This window comes from Corapipo altera, unplaced genomic scaffold (assembly GCF_003945725.1).
Source record: "Corapipo altera isolate COAL_440 unplaced genomic scaffold, ASM394572v1 1, whole genome shotgun sequence".
In the NCBI taxonomy this organism is placed as follows: domain Eukaryota; kingdom Metazoa; phylum Chordata; class Aves; order Passeriformes; family Pipridae; genus Corapipo; species Corapipo altera.
In genome coordinates this window covers 6,211,468-6,234,203 of record NW_020884873.1, presented here as the reverse complement: position 1 = coordinate 6,234,203, position 22,736 = coordinate 6,211,468, and the positions used below count along the sequence as shown (strand labels likewise).

Here is a 22,736-nt window from a genome sequence, read left to right as displayed (position 1 = left end):
GAGTTTCAGGTGCTGAGTTCCTGGCTAATTTCTCTTCCATATAAACCACTGCCATATCAGATTACAGCATTGCCTGCCAGATGAGTGGAGTGTACAGCTCAACATGTTATGGCCCAGGAAACCATCAGCTACTCCATTTCAGCCTGGTAGAAGTCTGTTCTTTAATACCAATATGCTTCTGCAGGATTTATTCCAGGGAACAGTCTGACGTATTAAAGATGTATTTTCTCCTTGAGCTCAGATCCACCTTTGGGAATTACTGAGATCGAAATGTTCTTTTTCTCTCTCTTCCTCTCCCAGTATTTTTTAGACATTAATTACATCATGGAGAAGTTTTGGCCTCCCTGTCCCTGAATAATTCTCTGTGCTGCACAGCCTTGTAGGTGTTAGTATTCCTTGGGCTGACTAGGTGCCATTAGCACCTACACAAGTGGCTATAACTTCACTTAATGCTATATTCCATTCTAGGTCATCCTGATGCTGTCCTCCAGGACAGAACTCATGACATCAATCACTCAAAGGTTATGAATTCACTGTGAAATTCTTTTTTTTTTTTTAAAGAAATTTTTAGCCTATTTTGAAAGGTTAAGGACTTTTTGTCAGTCATAATATAGGACAAAACTTAATATTGTTACGTGTTCTTGATAAGCTAAATGCAGTTGAGTTCAGAGGTTGTGTGAATCAGTTTTTTACTGTCTATCTCTCAGTGTTATATAGGATTTTTGTTAATGAAAACCCAGCAAGTATGAACAAATACAGGCTCTAAAGAACAATCATACCTCCTAAATATCTAAATAAAATAAATGTATGTAAATTTTTCCTCGTATTTTATTGGGGCTAAACACAGTGGTAGCCAGTAGGTAGTTTTGGGATCAACTTACCCTCCAGCTCTTTTTCTCAGATTCTGTGGCAGCTGGCTATGCATGAGAAAACAGGATATACATATGCAGTAGAGACATTAATATGCATCATGATTTGTTAGTGATGTAATATTTCCAGTAGGAATTTTAATTTCCATCGGCTTCTATAATATATTACAGAAAATGCAGTGTTCCACAAACATTTCATTCTGTATATATTTGAAGGGTGGTGATTTTCAGCACAGTGTATTGCAGTTACTGTAGATACAGGCAAATATTTAACCCTGGCAGATGCTTCAAAAAAAACCAGATCTTGTTCTTATCATGTCATAAGCCTTTGTCAAGCAAGCTTTTCCTGACTTTCCTGCATGTCTGGGAGAGTTTCCCAAAACGATGACCTCTTTTTGTCACTTAGAGTGAGGGGAAGTTTCTTGAGGGGAGACTGGGAGGAATTAATTTGAATTGTAGCCTTTTTTGGGGAATAAAAAATTCATAATTAAGCATTCCTGGATACATCTACTTTATGACATAGATAATGCATGGATTGTGAAGAGACAGCCTCACTTCATACTTTGTTATATCTGTGTGATGTAATATAATAGTTATAGCCAAGACCCAGGTATTCTTCATTTGTTATACTCTCGAATGGAAGAAAGGCTTAGTCATTTTTACAGTGTTAATGCCTTACTAATTTTTATAATTTAACAACACAGAGTCAGGACTGGAAAGAAATGCTAGTTCATTCAACAGTGGAGGGATACTGCACAGTACCAAAAATCAGTGCATAATATGAGATAGCACTATTGTGACATTATATTTTTGTGTAAAAATTGCACTGTTGGATTTCCATCTCAGCAGGACAGTACTGCATGTAAAAATGAGCTTCTAGCTCAAAAATGAAGGTTTCTTCTCTTTTCTTTGTTGAAATCATAAAGTACAACTTGAATTTTGAGGAAAGGCATGAAGACTTGCTAACAGATTGCCACAAAGTAAAAGCAACAAGGTAGGAGAAATATCTTGGCAAACAGGAAGACCTGCAGCATCTGCTCAGGTGAGGTCCTGTCCCTAGGAATATTAGTCCTTTTCATCTCTTACACTTTCACATGTGTACCTGATGGACTTAGCAAGACAGTAATTCTCCATTTACTTAAAGGAAGCTCATCAAGACAACCTTTCATACACACTGGACCTTAAGAGTATTTACTTGGGTCTGTTTCTAATACCAGTTTTCCAAGTTTTCCTTACAGAAATCTGATACCTATTTCTCCAAATAGCTGCACATAAAATATATAGTCGTATGGGTGACTATTTAAAAAAATGTAAATTTACCTCTCCTATTTCTTAATTTTCTTGGATTTGTAAGATTTTGGTGTATTAACATTCTTACAATGTAAGCAGAGAGCCACGAGCAAACTGTGGGGACAGTCCTGTCTCCAGTTTTATTAAAGGCATTTTTTCTGATGAATGTTTACAAAGTCTAACTAACCTAATTTTTGCTAATGTGTACAATGTCGCATGTTGAAGCAGCAACAAAAATAATGTACTTTTGAACACGAGAATTTATTTGTCTCAGAAACAGATTTCTTTGTTGCTATACGAATTGTTCAGTTGTGTTATTAAAGAAGGAAGATGCAGGTTTTTCCTCTATCTAAAACAGAATATTAGAATAAATACATGACCTTGTTCTTAATTTGATACGGCAGCTCTTATAGAGACAGAATCTGTCATTCCACGTAATTGATGTTTATGACATTAAATACATTGTTAAGGAATTACCTTCTCTTGTGTCTGACCAGGCGAGAAGGCTCCTTGCAGACTACTTGTTACCATAACATTTACAGAAAATAAGCTTGAAGAGATCTGATGTTTGAAAGGGATAAGGATGTCCCTGGATAGACACTCAGCCACCTGCTCTGTCTGTTTTCACATTACGGTTTAGTTTACCGTACGTTTATTATGTTCAGCTTAGATATCTGCCTTCACATCTTTTTTAAAGATGAACCATTTGACTTTATCTTCTTATATAATGTAAAAATGCTCTACAGTTTTGAGCAGACAACTGGAAAAATTTTGTGAAAGTCACTATTTACAACCAGTGTTAGGCAGTCTCCCAATTATCCCAGTATTTCCTTTAACTGCAAATTGAGATTTGTAGTGAGAGAAAGCCATTATATGGCCTGAGAGTTTTTAATAGAGGAAAGAGGACTCCCTGCATCCTAACATTTTTCTGTGATCCGTCAGGAACATTATTCCCCAGACACACTTTCACCCAGTCTTTTCTGCAGAAACATTATGTGTCAGTGGAAGATGAAACCTGCTATTTGTACTCTTGCCTGTTTGGCAAAGAGCAGGGTTGGTACCCTTTATGATATGCCAGAAACTAAGTACAGTGAGGACTGGACAGCTGAACGAGTGCCAACAACCTTAACCACTAGATGTGTTTTGCATAGGGTTGTTTTTTTTTTTTCCAAGATTAGTATCCGAGTTCAAACTGCTTTCCTAAAAACTGTCAGAGAGATTAATGGAACTGTTGACAACGTGGTGTGGTTCCTGTGAGGAGGTCTCTCCTGAGAGTAGAAAACATTGAGGGCCAGATTTAAGCAAAACAATAGGAGCACATTCAAGGGGAAGAACAGCTCTCTTTTCATTTTGGTGTCTTATTTCATGAGCCTGAGAAATGGCAATAAATTTGCATTTTTTTCCTTCTTCTGGATTTTTTTCTCTCTCTTTCACAAGCTTTTTTTTTTTTTTACTTGCTGTGTTGAAAGTGGTTTCTAACTCATCTCTCCCCAAGAATGAAAATGCCCAATTGCCATGGCTCATTTAATAGTCTCATTGTTTAATAAAATTCTGTTTTGCTTTATTCTTCTTTTGCACAATAGAAAAGGAAAGGGAGGTGGGGTGATGATGGGGACCTAAAGACACACAGAATTCAGACTTTGTTTTTAAAAAATAATACACATGGATTTTTATTTTTAGTTCCATACCTGTCTCAACAAATACTTAGGCATAAAAAAATTTCTCTGATTAATTTCAAATAGTAATAAACCTAATTAATTTCATTCTAATTCAGTATTATTCTTTAATCTTGCTTACTAAGCTGTCCAAATTGCTGTCACTCTTGAACTACTCCTTTTTTCTTTATAGAAATAAGCCCATTCTGTCTTTAATTAGCACTTTTCCTATTAAATTTTCCTCTGCCAAAAAATTTACACATTCTTATGATATATCAGAACAACTACTCTTATTGTGATGTGCAAATATCAGCTGGGACTGAGGCTTAGTCTGCAAATCACGTGTTCAGAACTGACAGATGTTATAAAGTACTAGAAGTCAGCACCTTTCAGATGAATTTTGTTTAATGTGCACTCAGATCTCAACACAGGTTGTAGGAAAAACTATGTTGGTATCACCTAGTCTTTTACTGAGGATTAGAAGAGGATGATCTTAACATTCTAGAAGATGTCTTTAGTCAGTTAAAATTCGTCAACAAATTCACTTTAAGACATTGTGTTCTTTTTGTTGCTTGTGTTTGAATTCTACCTGAATTTTGATATCTTTGGGGTCAGATGGTTTTCCAAAGCAGGGCATGAAAAGTAGGGAAATAAAAGCTAAAGGTTCTTTAGCTTTGGGACAGATACCTGTCCCAAAAGCAGGTATCCATGCCCTTCTAGAGCAGAGCTTGCTTCTCTCTGCCAGTCCTCCCCCATGTATTCTTTACATCGTCCTTTCAAAGAACCACTGAATATTCTTAAACTTTAAATGTTTTTTGCATTAAAAGTGCATATGTTTTTATGTCCCAGTGCGATGAAACAGTTACTGTTTTGTGCTGAGGTGATATATCTAGCTAAAAAATGGCAAACGTAATATTTTCTGTAAAGGACACTAAATATCCATACGTTTCCTGATTATATTTACTGATTTATTCAGGATATTTAAATGAAAGAGAACATAGAGAGCTCCACAAGTATCTCATAAATCGAACCCGTGGATAAAAGAGCAGATGAAATTCAGCATGAATACATATTTATATATGTCAGGAGAAACAGTCTTAAATACATGTACACCACGATGGGTTCCGATCTAGCTCTATTACCATAGGACAGCAATCTTGAAATTAGAAAAAATGTTTTCATGAAACTATTATTGGTTAGCAGAACTACTAAAAAAAAAAAATTTGAGAAGTATCAAATGACAAAACAGAAAATGCTGCTGTGCCACTCTATACATGAGCAGTGCATTCCCCTTGGGAATAATGTGCAGTGATTCAGGTCACCCACCACAGAAAAGAATGTGGCAAACGTAGAAAAGGCAAAGAAAAGGAAGAAAATAGTAAACCTAAGGACAAGCTTCAGTTCAAACAGATACTAGATAAATTTAAACACTTGAACACTGAAAAAAATGAGTGAAGACAAGAACCAGGGAGTACTTTTTCCAGCTTTACAGGCTGAGAACAATAGAGGATCATTGTGGAATATTTAAGACTAAAGAAAAACAATAACTATTTTTCTTTTCTCTGAACTAGTTCAGGCTTTTGTAGAAACAACTGGAATTTCATACAGAGAAGTGAGAATCTTTCAGAATGTGAAGAGTTTTCACTTTCTGATTCTTTGGGGTTTTACACCAGTTAATTTAAATGGTAATTTTAATGAATGTTATGATTCTAAGTTACCTGTTTAAAGCTACTCTCAGAGTAACACTGCAGATACACAAATTAGAAGCTTTTATTTTCAAACACCTTATTTCAGTATTTTTAAACTCATTTTCTGATTATGTTACTATTTAAATGTCCAATTTTTACATTTCAGTATTTTATTCTTATCAGTTGTATCTAATAGGTTTCATGTTCCATACATGCAGGTGAATTCACTGCTGCTGCACATCTAAGTATTCCATTCTTCTTGATCCTTTCTTCATGAACGTTTTCTAAGTTTCTGTTATTGTATTCAAATCATAAGTATGTTTCTTTGCTGTCTTCAGATGTATCCTTAGACTCTAGATACTGTGGTACAACTGATCTATGCATTTATTAGTAAATATATTTCACAGAATTTCACAGAGAATTCTGAGTTGGAAGGGATCCACACAGTTCATGGCCCATAAGAGATTGAGAACAGTTTTTAATATTTTAAGCCAAACATTCCCTTAAATTAATGTGTGTGTTTCTGGTTAGTAGCTGAACCCATGTTGTACCACGACAGATCTTTTCCTTGATATATGTGGCTTCAAGAGGGATTGTGGGTGGGTTGGGGTGTTCCTAGATGGTGTGAGAAACACTGATAATTAAATTCTGATGTGAAATTGTTTTAATGAGGTGTAGATTGAAGTTGGGGAGATAGGAGAACATCTGCATGGAGTGAAAATAATAGTGTTGGGAATTTTGTTGCCCTAAGTAAAATGAACAGTGGTTAGCAATAGCATCTCGTTAGATGGCTGCTTTTAATGAAGCAGTTCATAGCACAAATACAATAGCTACTGTACTATGATGAACATCAAGAAAAAGGCATCAGGGGCCAAAATGAACATGTAGAGACCAGAGGTGATTGCAGGGATTCCCTTCAAAATTGAGAGAGTGTGAGAGATCCAGTGGCATGAACTGCTGAGTAAGCATTTCCTCAGTGGTGGTGTATCATTAGCAATTTTTGTCAGCTGTGAAAAAGAGGAAAGACGAGAAAAGTGCTCTTTTATAGCTGTCCATACATGCTGCTCTGTTTTGCTGAGTGATGGAAAATGAGCAAAGAAAGGTAGGTCTTACGGCTATTGTGATATATTAGTACAGTGATGGTGACAGGACTGACATTTGCGAAGAGAGTTCAGACAAATAAGGCTGTATCTAGAGAATAACATATGGGTTTGAGCTTTGTATTAATAGTGCAGTTAGTTAGAACTTCTGCTGCTGTTTTCTGTAATCCCATATCAATTTACGAGTCTTGAGTCATAGTATTGATTTATGAGTGAAGAACAAGTCTTGTTACAGTAGCATTTGCCCAATTAGCCTCTCAAAACACCCCCCCCCCAAAAAAAGAAATACAAACCAAATAAACAAAAAAAAAAAAACCACAAAGCCCCATAACAATTACAGATATCTATTGCTTTTGCTCACTTCAGATCATTCTCACAGCTGTATTGTCAGCTTTGGGTCCCATTTCAATGGTCCGTGCAGTGACCCACTGTGGTTTGATAGAAACGTTGTCTCTCTAGGTTTTAAAAGCTACAAATGTGGTAATTTGCAGCAGCCGGAGCCAAGTGTTCAAGCTATTGGCACCCTGTGCAGCTGCTAAATGGTAGAGCTGGTTGTTGGTATTGGCAAGATGCTTTGGTCTGTCTGGGGTGCTGCTAATGAAAAGTGCCTCTACAAACCCAGTATTTGTAACTGATTGCTGTGCTGGAAGTGCCAAGCTCAGTCACAGGAAAGCAGTGTCAGGATCATGGCAGCTGTCAGGAAAGGACAGCGCTGGTTTCTCAGAGGAATAACCACTTCTGCCCTTCCCTTTTTGAGCCTGTGTCATAGTGTTGCAGAACTGTCCTTTTCTCTCCTTCCTCTCTGTTCTCCTTTAACTGGTATTGCTTAGGATCCTTTCTTATCATTATCCTATGTATTTCACTTGAACAAAAGTGTTGTATGGCCTGGAAACACTTTTTGAAAGTAACATATCTGAGTGATAACATGTAAAATATCTTGAAAGAAAAAAGTCTGAAGGGCTGGAGTTATTCACACATTTTTGTGTACACATGCTGTATAATGTTTATAAACATTACATAGATTTGTAGCGATTTTCAGGCAAAAACACCAATATGCACAAGTTTTGTTAAGGCTTTTGTATGGGTTTAAGAAATAGACTGTGAAAAATTAAGCCTTTCTTTTCATTAAGTTTTCCTTAAGATTTTTTTTCCCCTCCCATTTCACTTTCCTTTCATATAAATTAGATGCATTAATAGTAATGTATATCTATCTGAATATTGTCTATTACTGTCTATCATTAGAGTTGATATATTTCTTTTCCAGTTTTCATGGGTTTGGGTGGGTTTTTTCCCCCCGTGTAAACATATTTTAGTGTACATCCTTCCTGTGAACAGAAGAGCATATATTTTTGTCAGCAGCATCTTTTATAGTCCTGCATCATTCTTGAGTATTCTACAGTGCAGCAATGATACTCAAGGGACAATATGGTTGAAACACCACTCCATTTTCTACCTTTCTATTTCAAATGAAAAGTTCACCATCCAGTTCTCATAAATTCTTGGCTTCTTTTCAGCATGCTAATTTTAATGGACTGGTTAAATAATATTTATCATGTCTAGAAATAATTTTTATCCTTTTTTTTTTTTTACTATAACTATATTTTTATTCTTTCTGAAACAAGAATCACAAGTACACACATATTCTGGATGTACAACTTGTGATCCACAAGTGCACACATATTCTTTTTTTCTGTTGTGGTGCTCTAAGAAGAATGTATTCATCACTTTCTACCATTCCTTGTGTTTTCAATGCAGCATATGCAGTGCTGTGGCCAGCTCTGGTTGCACTTCCCTCTCAGCTCCTAGGGGAATTAAATTCTTCTACTTCAGCCTTTCTACTTTTGTCTCCTGTAGTTATTGTTCTGTGTTTATGCAACTTGTCAGGCTTGAATTCCAATCCGCGTGTCTTATTTGGCAGATACAATTCTCCAGACGATGACATATGTTGTCCTAATGGCATAATCATTGTGTATCTCAAGTCTGATCTCTCTAAAGATGAGGAAATGTTGATCAAGGAGCTCCTGCTTGGCAGTTTGTGCCTTGTTACTCTCAGAATGTTCCTTTCATTCAGGAACTCGTGATGATTACATATGTTGTTGCTGTACTTATGAAAAAGCCCTCTTCAGCTGTGAGAAACAGGAACTTCATATGAACCTAATACTTGGATATACCTGGCTTCTGCCTAGAGAGACAGAGATCTCCCCATCACAGGTAACCCCAAATACATTAGTTCCTTTACATCAAGACAGCTATGGGAAACCAGCACTAGCATTTCTAGTTATTCTAACTCAACTCTTTGTTCATGCCCAGCAATATCTTTAGTAGAAGCTCTTTTACGTGGTAGTTTACCTCTCTGTTACTTTATTTTCAGAATCTTTAGTATTGGATCTGTGTTTATTTTGTGGTACAGTTGAAGATTTCAGTTTTTCATATTGACCAACCAGTGTGCACTTTAGAGTTGCAGTTAATCAGGCCCTCATATTTTTAACTGGGACATTTGTAGATGGGCTGCCTCCAAATATTGGTGAAGAATTTGTTGTCTCATTAACAAAATGATTTTTTGTATCCATGAGGAAGCTTTAAGTAGTACTTGAGGCAGCTGACAGTCCTGAGTTCCCAGGTTCCGCTTACCCAGTGAAAGGTCAGTTCACAAAGGAGATTTTTTTTTTATTTTTAGGGAGAGTTTTATTCAATCTAGCGTGGACTGAGATCATTATCACTAGGTTCTTTATCTAGGTCGTGGCTTCTTGAGGAAATACATTATAAGAAAAAGCAACAGGGCTTGTAATAATAGGGGCTTGTAATGATTTCACTATTTAAGAAGTAATGGCTTCCTAGTGCAAAACACTTCCAGTATTGTGTTCTTCCCATCTGATCTGTGAAAGTGCACAGGTAGGACATGCTATCATATTATTTACAGGATTATATGACAAGAATCTTTCCCTACCTAGATGTTACAGTCCTAGAATACTTTTAATAGTTAAAAGAAGCATTTCATTGCCTTCTCAAGCTTTTAGTTAATCTTTCCCATTAGTTAACTGGAGAAATTCACTTTAATTCCAAGACTGAAATTAGGCCATAAAGATCTTTGTGAGCCTAGTTCAAGACACAGTTATGGAGTTTGCCAGGATACCTCAGGTTTAATTGAACCTGAATGCCTTGGTGAAAGCGTGTATCCTATTTCATGCACTGTCATAAAACTACATGGCAGATTACACATCACATGAATGCAGGATGGATTAAATTGATACATCATTCTAACATGCATTACTTGGACATCCCACCACTTCCTTCCTGAAGGGAAAGGAAAAGCCCATAAATGTGCGTCACCCTCACCTCCTTTTCCTTTCAGGCTTTCAGACAGGCACGTGTGGAATGAGTTTTGCATACGAATCAGCAACTGGATCATAGTATAGGTAGCAAAAATTTTTATTGCACCTGAACTCTTGGCACTCCCACAGTGTCGAATGGGTTTTCATTTTCTGTGTGCTACCGCCAGTGAGCATAAAGGCAGAGGTATCTCCTCTATCCCAGTTTAATTCCATCTCTGCTGTGCATATGGGATGCAGGAGGAAAGGGAGGGAGGGCCATGGAGATATTTGGGTAGGTAATACCTCTTGAAGAATGCAGTTATTGTACAGGTAAGTAGTATTTTTGTTTCTTTCTGAGTATTCATCTGTATAAGCTTCATGAAAGGAGGTCGTCGCTTTTTATCATTCTGCAGTTCTCTCAAAATAGAAGAGGATAATTTAGCCCTCAGTGCAATGCTCAAATGTGTTTGCTTCAGAGGATCAGTCACTGCAGGAAAAAAGTTTTAACTGTAGTTATAATGGACAGAAGTTTTCTCTCAGAGTTTAACACCTATCACAATAAAGACAGAGTACTTCATGTAACTAAAAAGAGGAAAGCAGCAGCAGGACAGGTTGAAGGTTGGCACGAGCCTGGTTTGTTTCAGACCCAAACAATTGGAAAAACATGCTGATATGTTAAAAGGCAAATGTGGGTTCACTTTTGTTTACTTTTTATCAGTATAAAGCAGCAGCTTGTATTTAAAAAAAAAAATTAATTCAAATGCTAGTCAATGTCATGAATCAAAGATCTAGAAACAAAATAATTCTTTAAAAGTCTTTTGAGACTATTCTGCACTAGTGGAGGTGTTATCTGACTAAGCAACACCCTGCTGCTCCTGCCAGGCATTTGTGTGGTTTTGTAAGGTGGTTACACACATTGTGACAGTGTTAGAAGGGTGACATTGCACATCTTTTAACTAAGCTTGCCTGAGACAGAAAGTGAAATGTTCTAACTAGTCTTTCCATGCTGGATAGGTTATTAGTATTAGACTCGAGTTAAAAGATCACAATTTCTAGGCAGTTCATTCTAAGTCAACACTACATTTTTTAACTTGCAACCCTCTTTCATATATGTAAAAGTTTGTGTATTATTTTAGGAAAAAATAATTATATACGAATGTAGATTTTTGGAATGCAGGTAACGTGGCACTGTATTTTTGGTATCACCAGTTGCTCTTCCTCCTGTCCCTCAAGAGTTCACCTGCCTGAATAGAGCACTATATAGTGTCACAGTTAATACAGTATTGAATTCACCTCTGAAATGTTTGCCTGGAATGAAGAGTGGATGTACCCATGTGTTAGAATGTTTTATTATGCATTCTTATTTTAAAGAGGTTTTTATTTTACATGCAGCTGTTCAAATGTGCTATTCTCATTTTTGTTATTTGACACGGAAAGCTACACATTCACTTGGCTACCCATGAATAATATATCAAGAATTAAAGTTCATACTTACAGTGTAATGCAGATAGGCAAGTAAATATTTGTCGTGTCTGACACAGTTAGTATTTTCTGCTGAGTTTTTTGTAAGCTTGTTATTCCTCTTTTTGATGAGACTTCATTTAGGCTAATCATAACCATAAAGTAGTTTTGGAAGATGTTATCAGTGTTTCTAAAATATTCAAAAATTATGAAAACATGTTGTGCAACACCTATTTTTGAAATGTAGATCTCTCCATCTGTTTCTTTAGAAATCAGCAATTACTTGCCTGGTGAATCCACTCTGGAAAGTAACCTTTAGCAGAAAACTCCTCTGCCTGCAAAACCTGACAGCTACTGTTGCCTGTGCTAGTGGTTGAACACTAGCCTTGCTCTTCACAAGGGTGGTGGGGCACTGCTCTGATACAAAGCTTTGCATCTCTGCTTGAACACTCTCATTGAAAGTGACAGTTTTGAGAGTCTCAGAAATGGCATTCATGCAACAACCATCCTTGGGGATGTATCCCAGGTTGTAGAAGGCAGGAATCAAGGAATAAGTCAGGTTCATTCTTTAAACTCACAAGACTAATCTTTCCATTAAGAAGGTTGCAAGGTCAATTTTTTCCAGGTCAGTCTTCTTTTCCCTTATTCTTTATACGATACGAAACACTTTCAGAGAAACAGTGGAAAATTTCAGTCCTAAATACAAAAAGACAAAAGCCAAAGGGGTAAATCTGACAAAAAGCAAAATGCAAACACAGGAAAGCATTTGTGATTCTTCCTCTGCTGCTGAGATGACTAAAAACCATGTATTAACTTCAATATGAATTAATAACTCATCTGAACCCTATGATCTAAACCAATCTGCAAGACAAGAAATGCAGAAATCTTCCATAAAACTGCTCACTTCTTGTGGATTTGTTAAGCAACCATGGTCCAAGACGTTCATTTATACTGTAAGGACAGCCTGCTTTGCCGTTTTTGTCCAACCTGCTTCTGCAGAATCAGGAGATACACTTTTATTTTCCTAGCAAGACTAAAGTAAGGAGAGTCTCCTTTACAAATAACAATACTATTATTTTGTATATAGTTTTTTTTAAGTTATACTGTTTTCTTCAGTGTTCTTTGAACATATGTGGGCATCTGAGTTTGCAACTGTGAAGATGCTCCTAATCAAAGAATAACTTTTTAGGGAGTCTTGATACTTGAATGTCTGAGATTCAGACATCCCAACTGAATCCTTCATGTTTCCTAGAGATGTAACACTTCCTCAAAGACTTAATCTGAACAACGGAAAACTCTGTTGGGTTAATGTTTACTTTTCTCTCCCTTAACCTGGGAATGACAAATTCCAAACTGCAGTGCTGTGTTTCCTTTCTTACCACACCTGCTGCTGATGAATGTGAGAGCAAATGGGCAACGCTGAATGCCTGCTACCTTCCTGCCAATTCTGGCTTCTGTGCTTCTTCAGAACTGCTTACTAATCCTTATTTACCAACAATCCTTGCTTATCTATGCTGTGTAATCTCACAGGACTGTGCTTGTGTCCAGCACCGAGGGCAAGCACTCTTGCTCCAGGGTCCTGCTTCGCTAGCTTTCTCCTTCTCTTTACTGTGATCTTCCTCTTACTCTTGCATCCCTTCATCTTTCTTTCCTTTGTGTGAAGATGATTTGCCTGCAATTGCACCTTGGGAGGGAGAAACACATTTTGGTTGGCGTAAAACTTGGTTGATTAAAAGGCTGTGGTTCCAAACAAGTCGTCTTCACCTCGTCTCCCGTCATTTTCTAGGACAATCTGCGTAAAAAGGATGATCGGATTGAAGAATTGGAAGAGGCACTGAGAGAAAGTGTTCAGATAACTGCAGAGCGGGAAATGGTGCTAGCACAAGAGGAGTCAGCCAGGATCAATGCTGAGAAACAGGTCTGCAATCTTGTAAAGTCACTGGTAGTTCTCTTAGGAAAGTAACCAGACAGTGAAGTGCTATTTTCCCTGCTTTACTGCGAAACACAGCTGGTTTTCTTTGGTGATCCTGTATCTCTGTTCCAACATTAAGTAACAGAACTCATAAAGTCTGCAAAGCCTTCATGATAAATGGTATTTCATAGGTAAGATATTCTTGAAATTAAAATTAAATATAAGGTATCCTGAGCTTTAAAATATTGTTTTAAGTAGTAACTCTTCTGATCTGTCTTGCCTGTCAAAGCTGTCTTCCTATGTGTGAGCATACTTAGGTTCACTGTGATGTTCATTGAATGTACTTAAAGATAATGATTTTTATTAGTGTAGTTGTGTTTATGGACCACAGTCTGGTTGCACTTGCAAAACAACAGGATAAAGAGGCAAATCCCTTGGCTTGAGCCAAGCACACACACAGAAATACACACTCGTGTTGAAGCCACAAGTATAAACTTTTATACATCAATTGATTCTGTGCCACTGATTCTGAAGATGCCTGATTATAACTCACGTAAGTAATCCTTGAGAATAGCATAAGTAGTGAATAAATCCATGGCATTTTGATGAAGCTTTTGAAGCAGAAGCTGAACCTGTCACTCTTACTGTGCTTTTTGCGAGCCTCTTTGGTGCTTTTCACTATTCCTTGCTTGACAATAATTAGCAAAGAGGAGCATTTTATCAGTTGTATTTCAGTAGAGGGATCTCCTCCTCTTTGTTATTTACTTAACAACAGTTCTGTCTAAGTGCACTTTAAAACATTTTAAGTGGTTTTTTTCTAACATGTATTTTTATGTCACAGACTTTAATGAAAAAGAAGATATAAATATCTTAGTAATAATCCGAGTTTTCAGGAAGAAAGCAACTGTTTCTCTTCAGGCTAGAGTCAAGCTCAGCTGTTTACTGATAGACATATTGAGGATAATTCTGGTTGCTGTATCCTAAGATCCTAGACAGTGTTATGAAATTCACTTTCAAGAATGCCTTTTTTCCAGATTTCTTGTAGCCTTTAAAAAATTGCATGAAACAGAAATGTTTACTGGGTAGTGAATACCACATCAAAGGTTAGAGCTCCTTGAAAGGATAACGGATATTTGACAATGGATTAGGTTCTATGATGAGGCACAAAAGCCATCAAAGTAGTTTGTGATTTGATGCCTAGGATGTCATAATGTTTTAATTTATCAGTCACAAGACAAAGTGACCATTTTTATGTCCTTGAGCACCTAGAAGCTGATGAATAAAGAGTTGGAATTGGGTGGACGACCTAAAAGCAGGGAAATGCACAGCCTGAAGATCAATGGGTGCACAGCCATAAGGGTCAGTGGGAGAGATTGAGAGGAGAGGAAGAGAGCCAACACAAGTAAGATTTGTGGGTAAAGATTGCTGGAATATAGTAGGCAACAGTACCATGAAAAAGAAATTAATTTGGATGTAGTGGTGCATACAGAAATGGGGAGAAGAAAGAAGGATGGGTTGAAAGCAGCAGTATTGGAAGAGGGAAAAGTCGACGTCTGTGCAGTCACCAATTGACAGCAGTGTCTTACTCCAACAGAAGAACTAAACTGCCAGCTCTGACAAGTTATAGTTTTTGAAATATGAGCAACCAGTCAGCACAAAGGAAAAGGAACTGGTGTGTCTTGTTCCAGTCAGCACTGGGAGACCAACTGTGCCCTATTTTGTCCAATAGGATTTTGTTTTGGCGTCAGTTAAATGCAGTCAGGTAATAGAGTGTTGGCAAGTAGCTGCTTTTTCAAGGTGAGGAGGAGACTTCCCTTCAAATGTTTTTCAGTTCGTATTCTTTCAATTACTTTTGAAGAATGCCCTCTTTGTTTTATTATGTTTTGTAGAAGTTCTTTGTAGAATCGTGAAAGACACCCTTGGATGACTTAAGAGTTTTAAAGTGCAATGATCTGTGTTCTATACACTATCAATGGCAAATCCTTTGACTTTCACAAACATTCTTAGCCCAAGTGTGAGTAATATGTGTGAGTTTTAAAATGTTAATGTTGTTCTAACTGATTATAATTTGCTTTTAATTGCATGCTTTTTCTTTCCTCTCTTTTGTTTATCTTGCTTTCTACCATTCTGCCACTTCACTGCCTGTCTGAAGCTGTTTAATGAATCAGTGCATGAGATCAACCATTTTGGCTTTAGGTGGTTCAAGGTATGAGGACATCTCATTTGTGTGTTCCTCTGCCCCAGTATTTCATGTTGTTATTGTAGCCGTGTGTTGTGTGATCCTGCCCTCCATTATCTCCTGGCGTGTGGTGTCGTGCTGTTTTATAGGCCTCAGATTTGAATTACAGCCTCCACGAAGCCACCCTGGATTTCATGGTTCTCAGATATCTGTTATAGATTAAAATCATGCTCTCTTTAATCCAGTGTTTGAAAATATCCTGTCAGTGTGTATTAACTGTGACAGTGGGTTCACTGTGTTAATACACAATCCGTGTATGGAAGATGCCTCCAGCTGACTGAAGCTTTCAGGATTTTAGACCTGTTCTTTCTTTCGTCTTTCACAAAAATAAAATCAGGCATTTCCTGCTGGGAGCAGTGCATCCATTGAATTGGGCATAGTTTTATTATCCTTACTGATCTGTGGAACAAAAATCCCTGCCATACAGAAAGCAGATGAGGCAGTCTTGCATAGATGTGAAGACTTGAAAGTTCTTCAAGTTCTTTCTTTCTAATAACACTCACCTTGGTTTCGTTGGTGCACCTGCTGAATCCTGTATGGAAATGTTATTGTGACTTCCTTACAACTGTGGGGTTATGTACCACTGTGACTGATCCCTCTAGTTCAGCCCTCTAGGTGGGAGATCAGAAGGTGTATGGAGACTTCACCCATAGGGCTGAAGTTAGGATTACTTGGATAAACACTTCCGTCATAAGCGTTTTTTTGTTAGAAATGGCAAAACCAAATGTAGATTCAGGAACTGTTTCTGCATTAACCAAATCTGAGTTTATTTTAGAAAAGCTGTTGTTATGTTTCTCAAGGGGGAAGAAAGAACTAAATATAAGGAGGTTTTTCTGCTCAAAGATACGACGTTAGTTTTACTTCCCTGGGAAAAACTGGTGGAGGTTGTCTTTGACAAGAGGCCCCGTCTTGCTCACAGTCGTTCTTTTGCTGTCCTGGTGCATCATACCATCCCTTCTCCTGCAGCAGAAAGCAGGTTGTTGTCCTTTGGATGGATTTATTCATAATTATTTATTCACCATTCCTGAACAATGCTGGAAGAGTGTTTCAGTCCTCATGAAAGAATGAGGCCCTTTATATGAAACAAAATGAAACAGAAGTTCAGGTTCTGTGATTCAGTGTCAGTCAGTAAGGAGCAACAGGTTCTTTTCTCGAGCACAATATTAGGATTACTTGCATTTTGAGCCTTCCTCTTTGGAGGGCATAGCTCATAATGTGTTCTCACCTAAGATCCTTAATGCCCTCCTCTCTTTGCTCACTTTTATCCCCATACTGCAGTGCACATCCCTTCAGTTTTCCCAGCCTAGGTCTTTCTGAGGCTCTGTTGTGAAATGGAGCAGTGACCTAATTCATGAAACCGCTGTCTCATTTTTGGAAGGAATTTTTTCATGTGAACCAATTCACTGACCTGGTTCATGGATCCCCATGCAGAACTTGGAGGACATCTGAGGAAGCACTGAACTGTGGGGGCAGGACTGAGAAGTGGAAACAGGGATTGCTTAGTGTTATTATTAAAAATGTTTTTACCAGAAATGGTTATTGCATCCTTTACAATAGGCTACTGTTTGTATGAGTGAGGTGGTGCTTTGCCTGACCACAACATACATTTCTCTATACTTCAGATTTGAAAAGCAGAAGGTTTTAGAAATTTAAATAGTATTTTTACTTATAGTAGTGCAACTCTGTTCTCCCATGGATATCAGCTCCTGCTTAAATGCACTCTTTCTACAGTATCAGCTAACATCTAACTCCTTATCCTAAAATTATATGGTAAATAAACACAAAAAATGGCCATTACCTGTTCATTCTTTCCTTCTTAAGTAGCTACTCAAACTAAAATTTTTAAGTTGGCAGTCTGATCTTGATACCTTCCATCAACCTTTTTTGAAGTTATGGTTCTCAGTGGGACATTTAAATGACGTTAAGTATGTAGACCTGTAAATAGCTATATCAGTGTTCATACACTGTGTCTTTTTATCCTGCACAGGACAGGTTTTTCTGCTTTACTTTTTGAGGAAAAAAATAAAAGATTGAATATTGTAAAAGTAATGTTTTGTTTAAATGTATTTTCCTATGCTAATTCCTTTCTCCCACTGTCTCTATAAATTATTTCAGGACATATTATTTCAGGTACATATTACGTGTAAAATATGTCAATAACAAGACCCTGAAATTCTCTACCACATATGCCACCTTCAAAATTTGTGTCTATTTATTAAGGAAAAATAAATATTAAATAGGTTAATAACTCAAGTAGAACCTTCACAGTTCACTCCTTTTTCATAATCTCCTGTTTCCCTGTTGTAAATACAAGGTCGGCAGAGGTTTGAATGTAGAGTACAGCCTCCAAGAGTCTTACCTGTAAGTTACTGCACAGAAATTCTCACCAGGTATTGAATGATACCTGTCATTTGCACTTCCATCAGACCACCATTCTGGTTGTGCTTTAACTTTTTAGCTATGTTGTTTAGATTGCATTTCCTTGTTAGAATAGAAATTACATTTACAACACATTTATCATATTGAACCCTATCCTATCAGGTACCTTTTAAAAATGCAAAATAAATTAAAAAATATACCTTTTTTTACTGAGCATTCTGTTACTGAAATAGATTTGAAATATTTTCTTACATGTGTTGAGCAATGGAATTATTTCACAGCACAAATTCTGACACATTAGGTTACTTCCTACAGATCTCTGTAAATGGAAAACATAAAATGGAATTTCTCACGAACCACTTACCTATAGGTGTTTTCTGAGCACTGCAGAAATGACAGAATTCTAACTGGTCTGTAACACATGCTGAAAAGTTTCCTTTTAATGAATATTTTTGTCTCTTCTGTATTTCCTTATGAGGAGTTTGATAAACCAAGAGACTGGAGATCAAGGCAGTAATCCGGGGTATGGTTTGGAGGTGAAGGTGCTGGAGCCTCATTGCTTCCCACAGGTTTTTCTAAGCAGTTTACATTTTCTTCAGCTGAACTTCTCTTAAATATTTTCTGCAAAGCTCTTTCCTGTAAAAGTCTGCCAAACTCATTTTGGGTTTGAGTGTATGTATATATATGTACATGTACAAAGTAATGTGTGTATTTGGTTCGTATTAAGTAAAGTTCTGTGCTAAAAACTTGCATTTTAGTTTCTTTTACTGATACAGATGTTTTAAGAGCTTTTTAAGTTAGTGTCAGCATGAAGCGTAGACTTACCATTGTTTTTCAAGAGATCTATTTTTTCTAGCCTTTTGTCTGATTCTGTTCCTTTGGTCAGAGAAGGCATTTTGCATGGCTGAAGTTGACTGTGCACTGTGTCCTTGTCAAGGAATATGTTTGCAGTAATTTTTAGCAATTATGCATCTCCCTAAAGTTACTTCTTTTCCCCAAGTATTTAAATGGATTACATAACCTCTTCCTTTAAAAATATGCAGATTTGTACTGAGTCACGCTCCCTCCATGGGAGAAGGTAATTTGATATGTAATTCCTGCATTTTCAGTAATGTACCTTTTAAGAGGTGTAACAGAGTGGAATTTTTTCTTAGTTGTGTTCAGCTGTGCCAAGTTGGGGGCTTGGTTTTTTTTGTCTCCAGATGGGAAGAATGAATAGGGAAGGAAATGATGAATAGAAAATAATGCCCAAAGCCTTTGAGGCAGAGATTTTTTTTCTAACATTATAGAGGAAAAACTTTCTAAATCTTTTAAAATCATGGAATTGTTTAGGTTGGAAAAGACCTCTAAGATCATCAAGTCCAACCATTAGCCCAGCACTGCCAAGCCCACCACTAAAGCATGTCTCTAAGCACCACATCTACCTGTCTTTTAAATTCCTTCAGGGATGGTGACTTTGTTTTTGTTTCATTTGTTGCTCTCATTTAGGGTTGCAAAGTAGTCAAAATTTGATGACTTTCAGGAGAACTGGGGACACTGAAGGGATAATTAACCTCTGTGCAAAATATGCACTGAGCATTTCTCCATACAAGTCACCTTTTCATTTAATGACATGGGAAATACTGATGGAAACCATTATATATAAATTTGGTGCAAATGCTGACTTTAAGATCCTTTTGTCTGGATCTTTATCCCTTTTTATTGTTTAATAGATAAATACCAATTTCACGTTATGCCTTTTATTATAGTCTTTTATTATAGTATTCCAGACAAAGGTATATCTTGGCATCTCTCTGACTGTTATATTATTTTTTCAAGCACCTACCTCTAGACAGTATTTTGTTTATGGTGGCTCAGGAGAAAATCAAATTCTTGCAAATTTGGTTACATTAATGCTTGCTTGAAATTGTAAGACCCAAGCAAATATTTGTGTTAATATTTGTTTAAACTAGTGCTGTGCTTTTCTCATTTTAAATTTCCTTTCCAGTTGCATTGTTTAACTGTGATCTTAAATGCAAGTGTGATACAATAATACATAGATGAGTGCATTAGAAAAGTTAATTAGGCTTGAACATTAGATTCATAAATTGAAAAACATACAGTCTTTTTGTGGCATAATTGATTTTTTTCCCCCAAATCCATGAAGTGCAAGAAAAGAAATTGTATTCCTTCCTGTACCTTTCTCCTATACAGAAAAACACAGAAAAATGACAAACTTCAGGTTCATTAAACTGAGGATGCCCTTCTTTTGAAATGTTTCCTACTCACACAAAAGCTTCCAGACTTTGCTGTACTGCTGTTTACCATTGGATTCCTTCAAACCCTTCACTGAATTTCAGCCTGGGTTCCATATAGTGGAATTGCTTTTTATTTATTGTGGTTAGGTTCTACTGTTTACTTTCTGTTAACTGCAAGGCTGAAGATTTGCTTCCACGAGTTCCTAGAGGTGGAAACTTTCCTGAACTTGCCAGCAAGACTGTGCTTCTTGAGTTGACCACGTGTTCAACCTTCACGTGGCAATGCGTGTGCTTTCGTATATTTACGTTCATCCTCAATGTCTTTTGGGGAAAGGGTGTTAAAGTTGTATGTGGAATTAGCATAAAGTTTTTCACTCCTTCTAGTGAGTTAATGCATCATCCCAGAATTTTTCTCTTTGGAAAATCAGTCCGTGCTATATAAATGGACAGTCTTTGCTGTGCTGTGTAGCGCAGCATTAAATATTTACTTCGAATATTATTCAGTTATGTCTAAACTGTCTGCCATAGTGACATATCCTCGTTAACCTAAAACTGTCTGAAATGCAGCAAAATGGAAATCAGCATAGTCTACAGAGGGCTGGTAAAAAAAGTGCTGAGATCCCTGGGCAATTAGTATGACTTCTACCTTAGCAGCAGTCACAGGGTAGATGTAACCTAAGAAAGGGCACGTTAATTTGAAGATGGCCACGTTTAGAGTTGTGGCTGGAGTATCATGGATTATCCATAGTTCTAGAGAACTTTGTTTGGATGTAATAAATTGTGCTAAATGAGTGTGTGCAGAGCTGTGCTTAATGCACTGTATCCTAGTGTCTCTGCCTCTGTAGAGATTTTTAGAAGGTGATCAAAATCCAGATTTTTTTTCAAGATTGCCTGCTGTGATTGCTGCTGTGCTCCCAAAGGGTGGGAGGGACTCATTGCTAATCATGGAAGATAAACACAAGACAGTTTCCTAAGACTATAGATCAATGTAAAGTGAAACAGGACAGCTTCCTTTGGTATGGTTGCTAGGGTTAAAAAACATAATGAGAATGTTTTTTGGATAGTGTTTTCACTTGAGGGAAATGGAGAAATAGAATTGTAACTTGTTACAGTTGTCAGATACCAGTGACTAAACCAGATTTCTTTCCTCAGTAGAAATCAGAATTCAGTTTTCAATTTTTTTTTTCCCGGGTCTGACTCAAATATTTCGTATGTGTTAAGCAGAGACAATTATTGCTTCCTTCTCAAGAGCTCTTGTCCCAGCAGTAGGCTGTTGCTTATTTGTATGGGTTATGGCCCACATTTAGGAAATGCAGCTGTCAAAGCTACCTCCAAACATCCTGACAGAACACAGCTGTGACTTATGGAGTCCTGAAGTCTGGCAGCTCAGGAGTTTTCTCTGAATCCTGATTCCTCTCTCTTCATACAAAAGCTCAGTGCTCCCAGAGTATGAGCAAAAGCACTCAATTGATGCTCAAGTAATACACCCCTTGACAGAGACTCCTTTGTTAATGTTTCTGTGGCTTCTACAGGAGTAACATGGTAATGTTAGATACCTGATCAGTCCAGTATTAGTGCTCCTCATTGCCCAGAGCCATCTGTGGAGACAGTAAGGAGCAATACAGAGCATTAACTCCTCTTCATTATCAGATTCTTTTTTTATAATGGAAGTTTTTGTTGAGAGACCAGCTCATGGAAATAAGAGACATCAGCTGCTTAAGTATCTCACTTTCACAGAGATAAGAAAAATTGCATTCATCTGCAGTATCCTGCAGGTTTTCAGACCATAGGCTTTTGTTCTCTCTCTTTATCTTTTCCCTCTCCTTTTTCTCATTTAATAATGTAAGAGCAGAACAGTGGCACCAGTCCTGTTAAGCCACCAACACACTCTGTTTTATCAGGGATGCTGAATGTACAAAATCCTAACTGTCTAAAAACCAAAAGCACAAAGACTTAAGAAATCCACACGCTAATGTAAAGAAACACAGATTTCATCCCTAAAATTACTGTTGTATATTACAGATGACCAAAAGAACCTGCCATTTATCTGGAGAGCTGATTTTCACAGCTTCAACACTCCCTCCCTTCTTTACTGTGAACAAAACAGAACTCCTTCTCCTTGTGCAGTCTGCCACAGTCCTCTAATGCTGTACACAGCTGACCTTGCCAAAAGGGGTTCTGTAAATCTGGCATCCTCTTTGAGATGGGACTAAATGTGATGTATAGAAACATCTTCATTATTGCACACTATTCTGCTGTGTTTATTTCTGAGTGTCTTTGGATAGGATCTCCAAGTAAGGAATTCCAAGTGGTGAAGAAAAAAGAAGTTTTTCACTTGTCTGCACAGGATCTTAATGGTAATTTTCATTAACAGCAACCACACAGAACAAGTGAAGCAGTTATATAGGGTGTTATGTATAGTGTGGGGAAGAACACTGTCTTTTAGGTGAACTGCTTTTCACTAAGTGTATCTTTATCGTGCCTGCAATTACAGAATAAAGAGGGAGGTAAAGGATCTAATCTCCCTGTGTATCTGCTTCAGAAAGATTAGTGGTGGTCACATTGTCGTGGTGGAGAGGCCAGAAGCCACGATGT

The 22,736-nt window shown here is 37.3% G+C and overlaps 1 protein-coding gene across 11 annotated transcripts in view; it reads left to right on the top strand.

Moving 5' to 3' along the window:
* ERC1 (ELKS/RAB6-interacting/CAST family member 1) overlaps positions 1–22,736 on the top strand; it is a 277,563-nt gene that overhangs the window by 148,714 nt on the left and 106,113 nt on the right. For 8 of the 11 annotated variants that reach the window (XM_027657027.1, XM_027657017.1, XM_027657007.1 and 5 more), the window contains one exon: positions 13,161–13,292. The exons of the other annotated variants lie outside the window; for them this stretch is intronic. In XM_027657027.1, the coding sequence (XP_027512828.1) occupies positions 13,161–13,292 (132 nt within the window). The remainder of the gene's footprint in view (positions 1–13,160; positions 13,293–22,736) is intronic. 11 annotated transcript variants of the gene reach the window in all.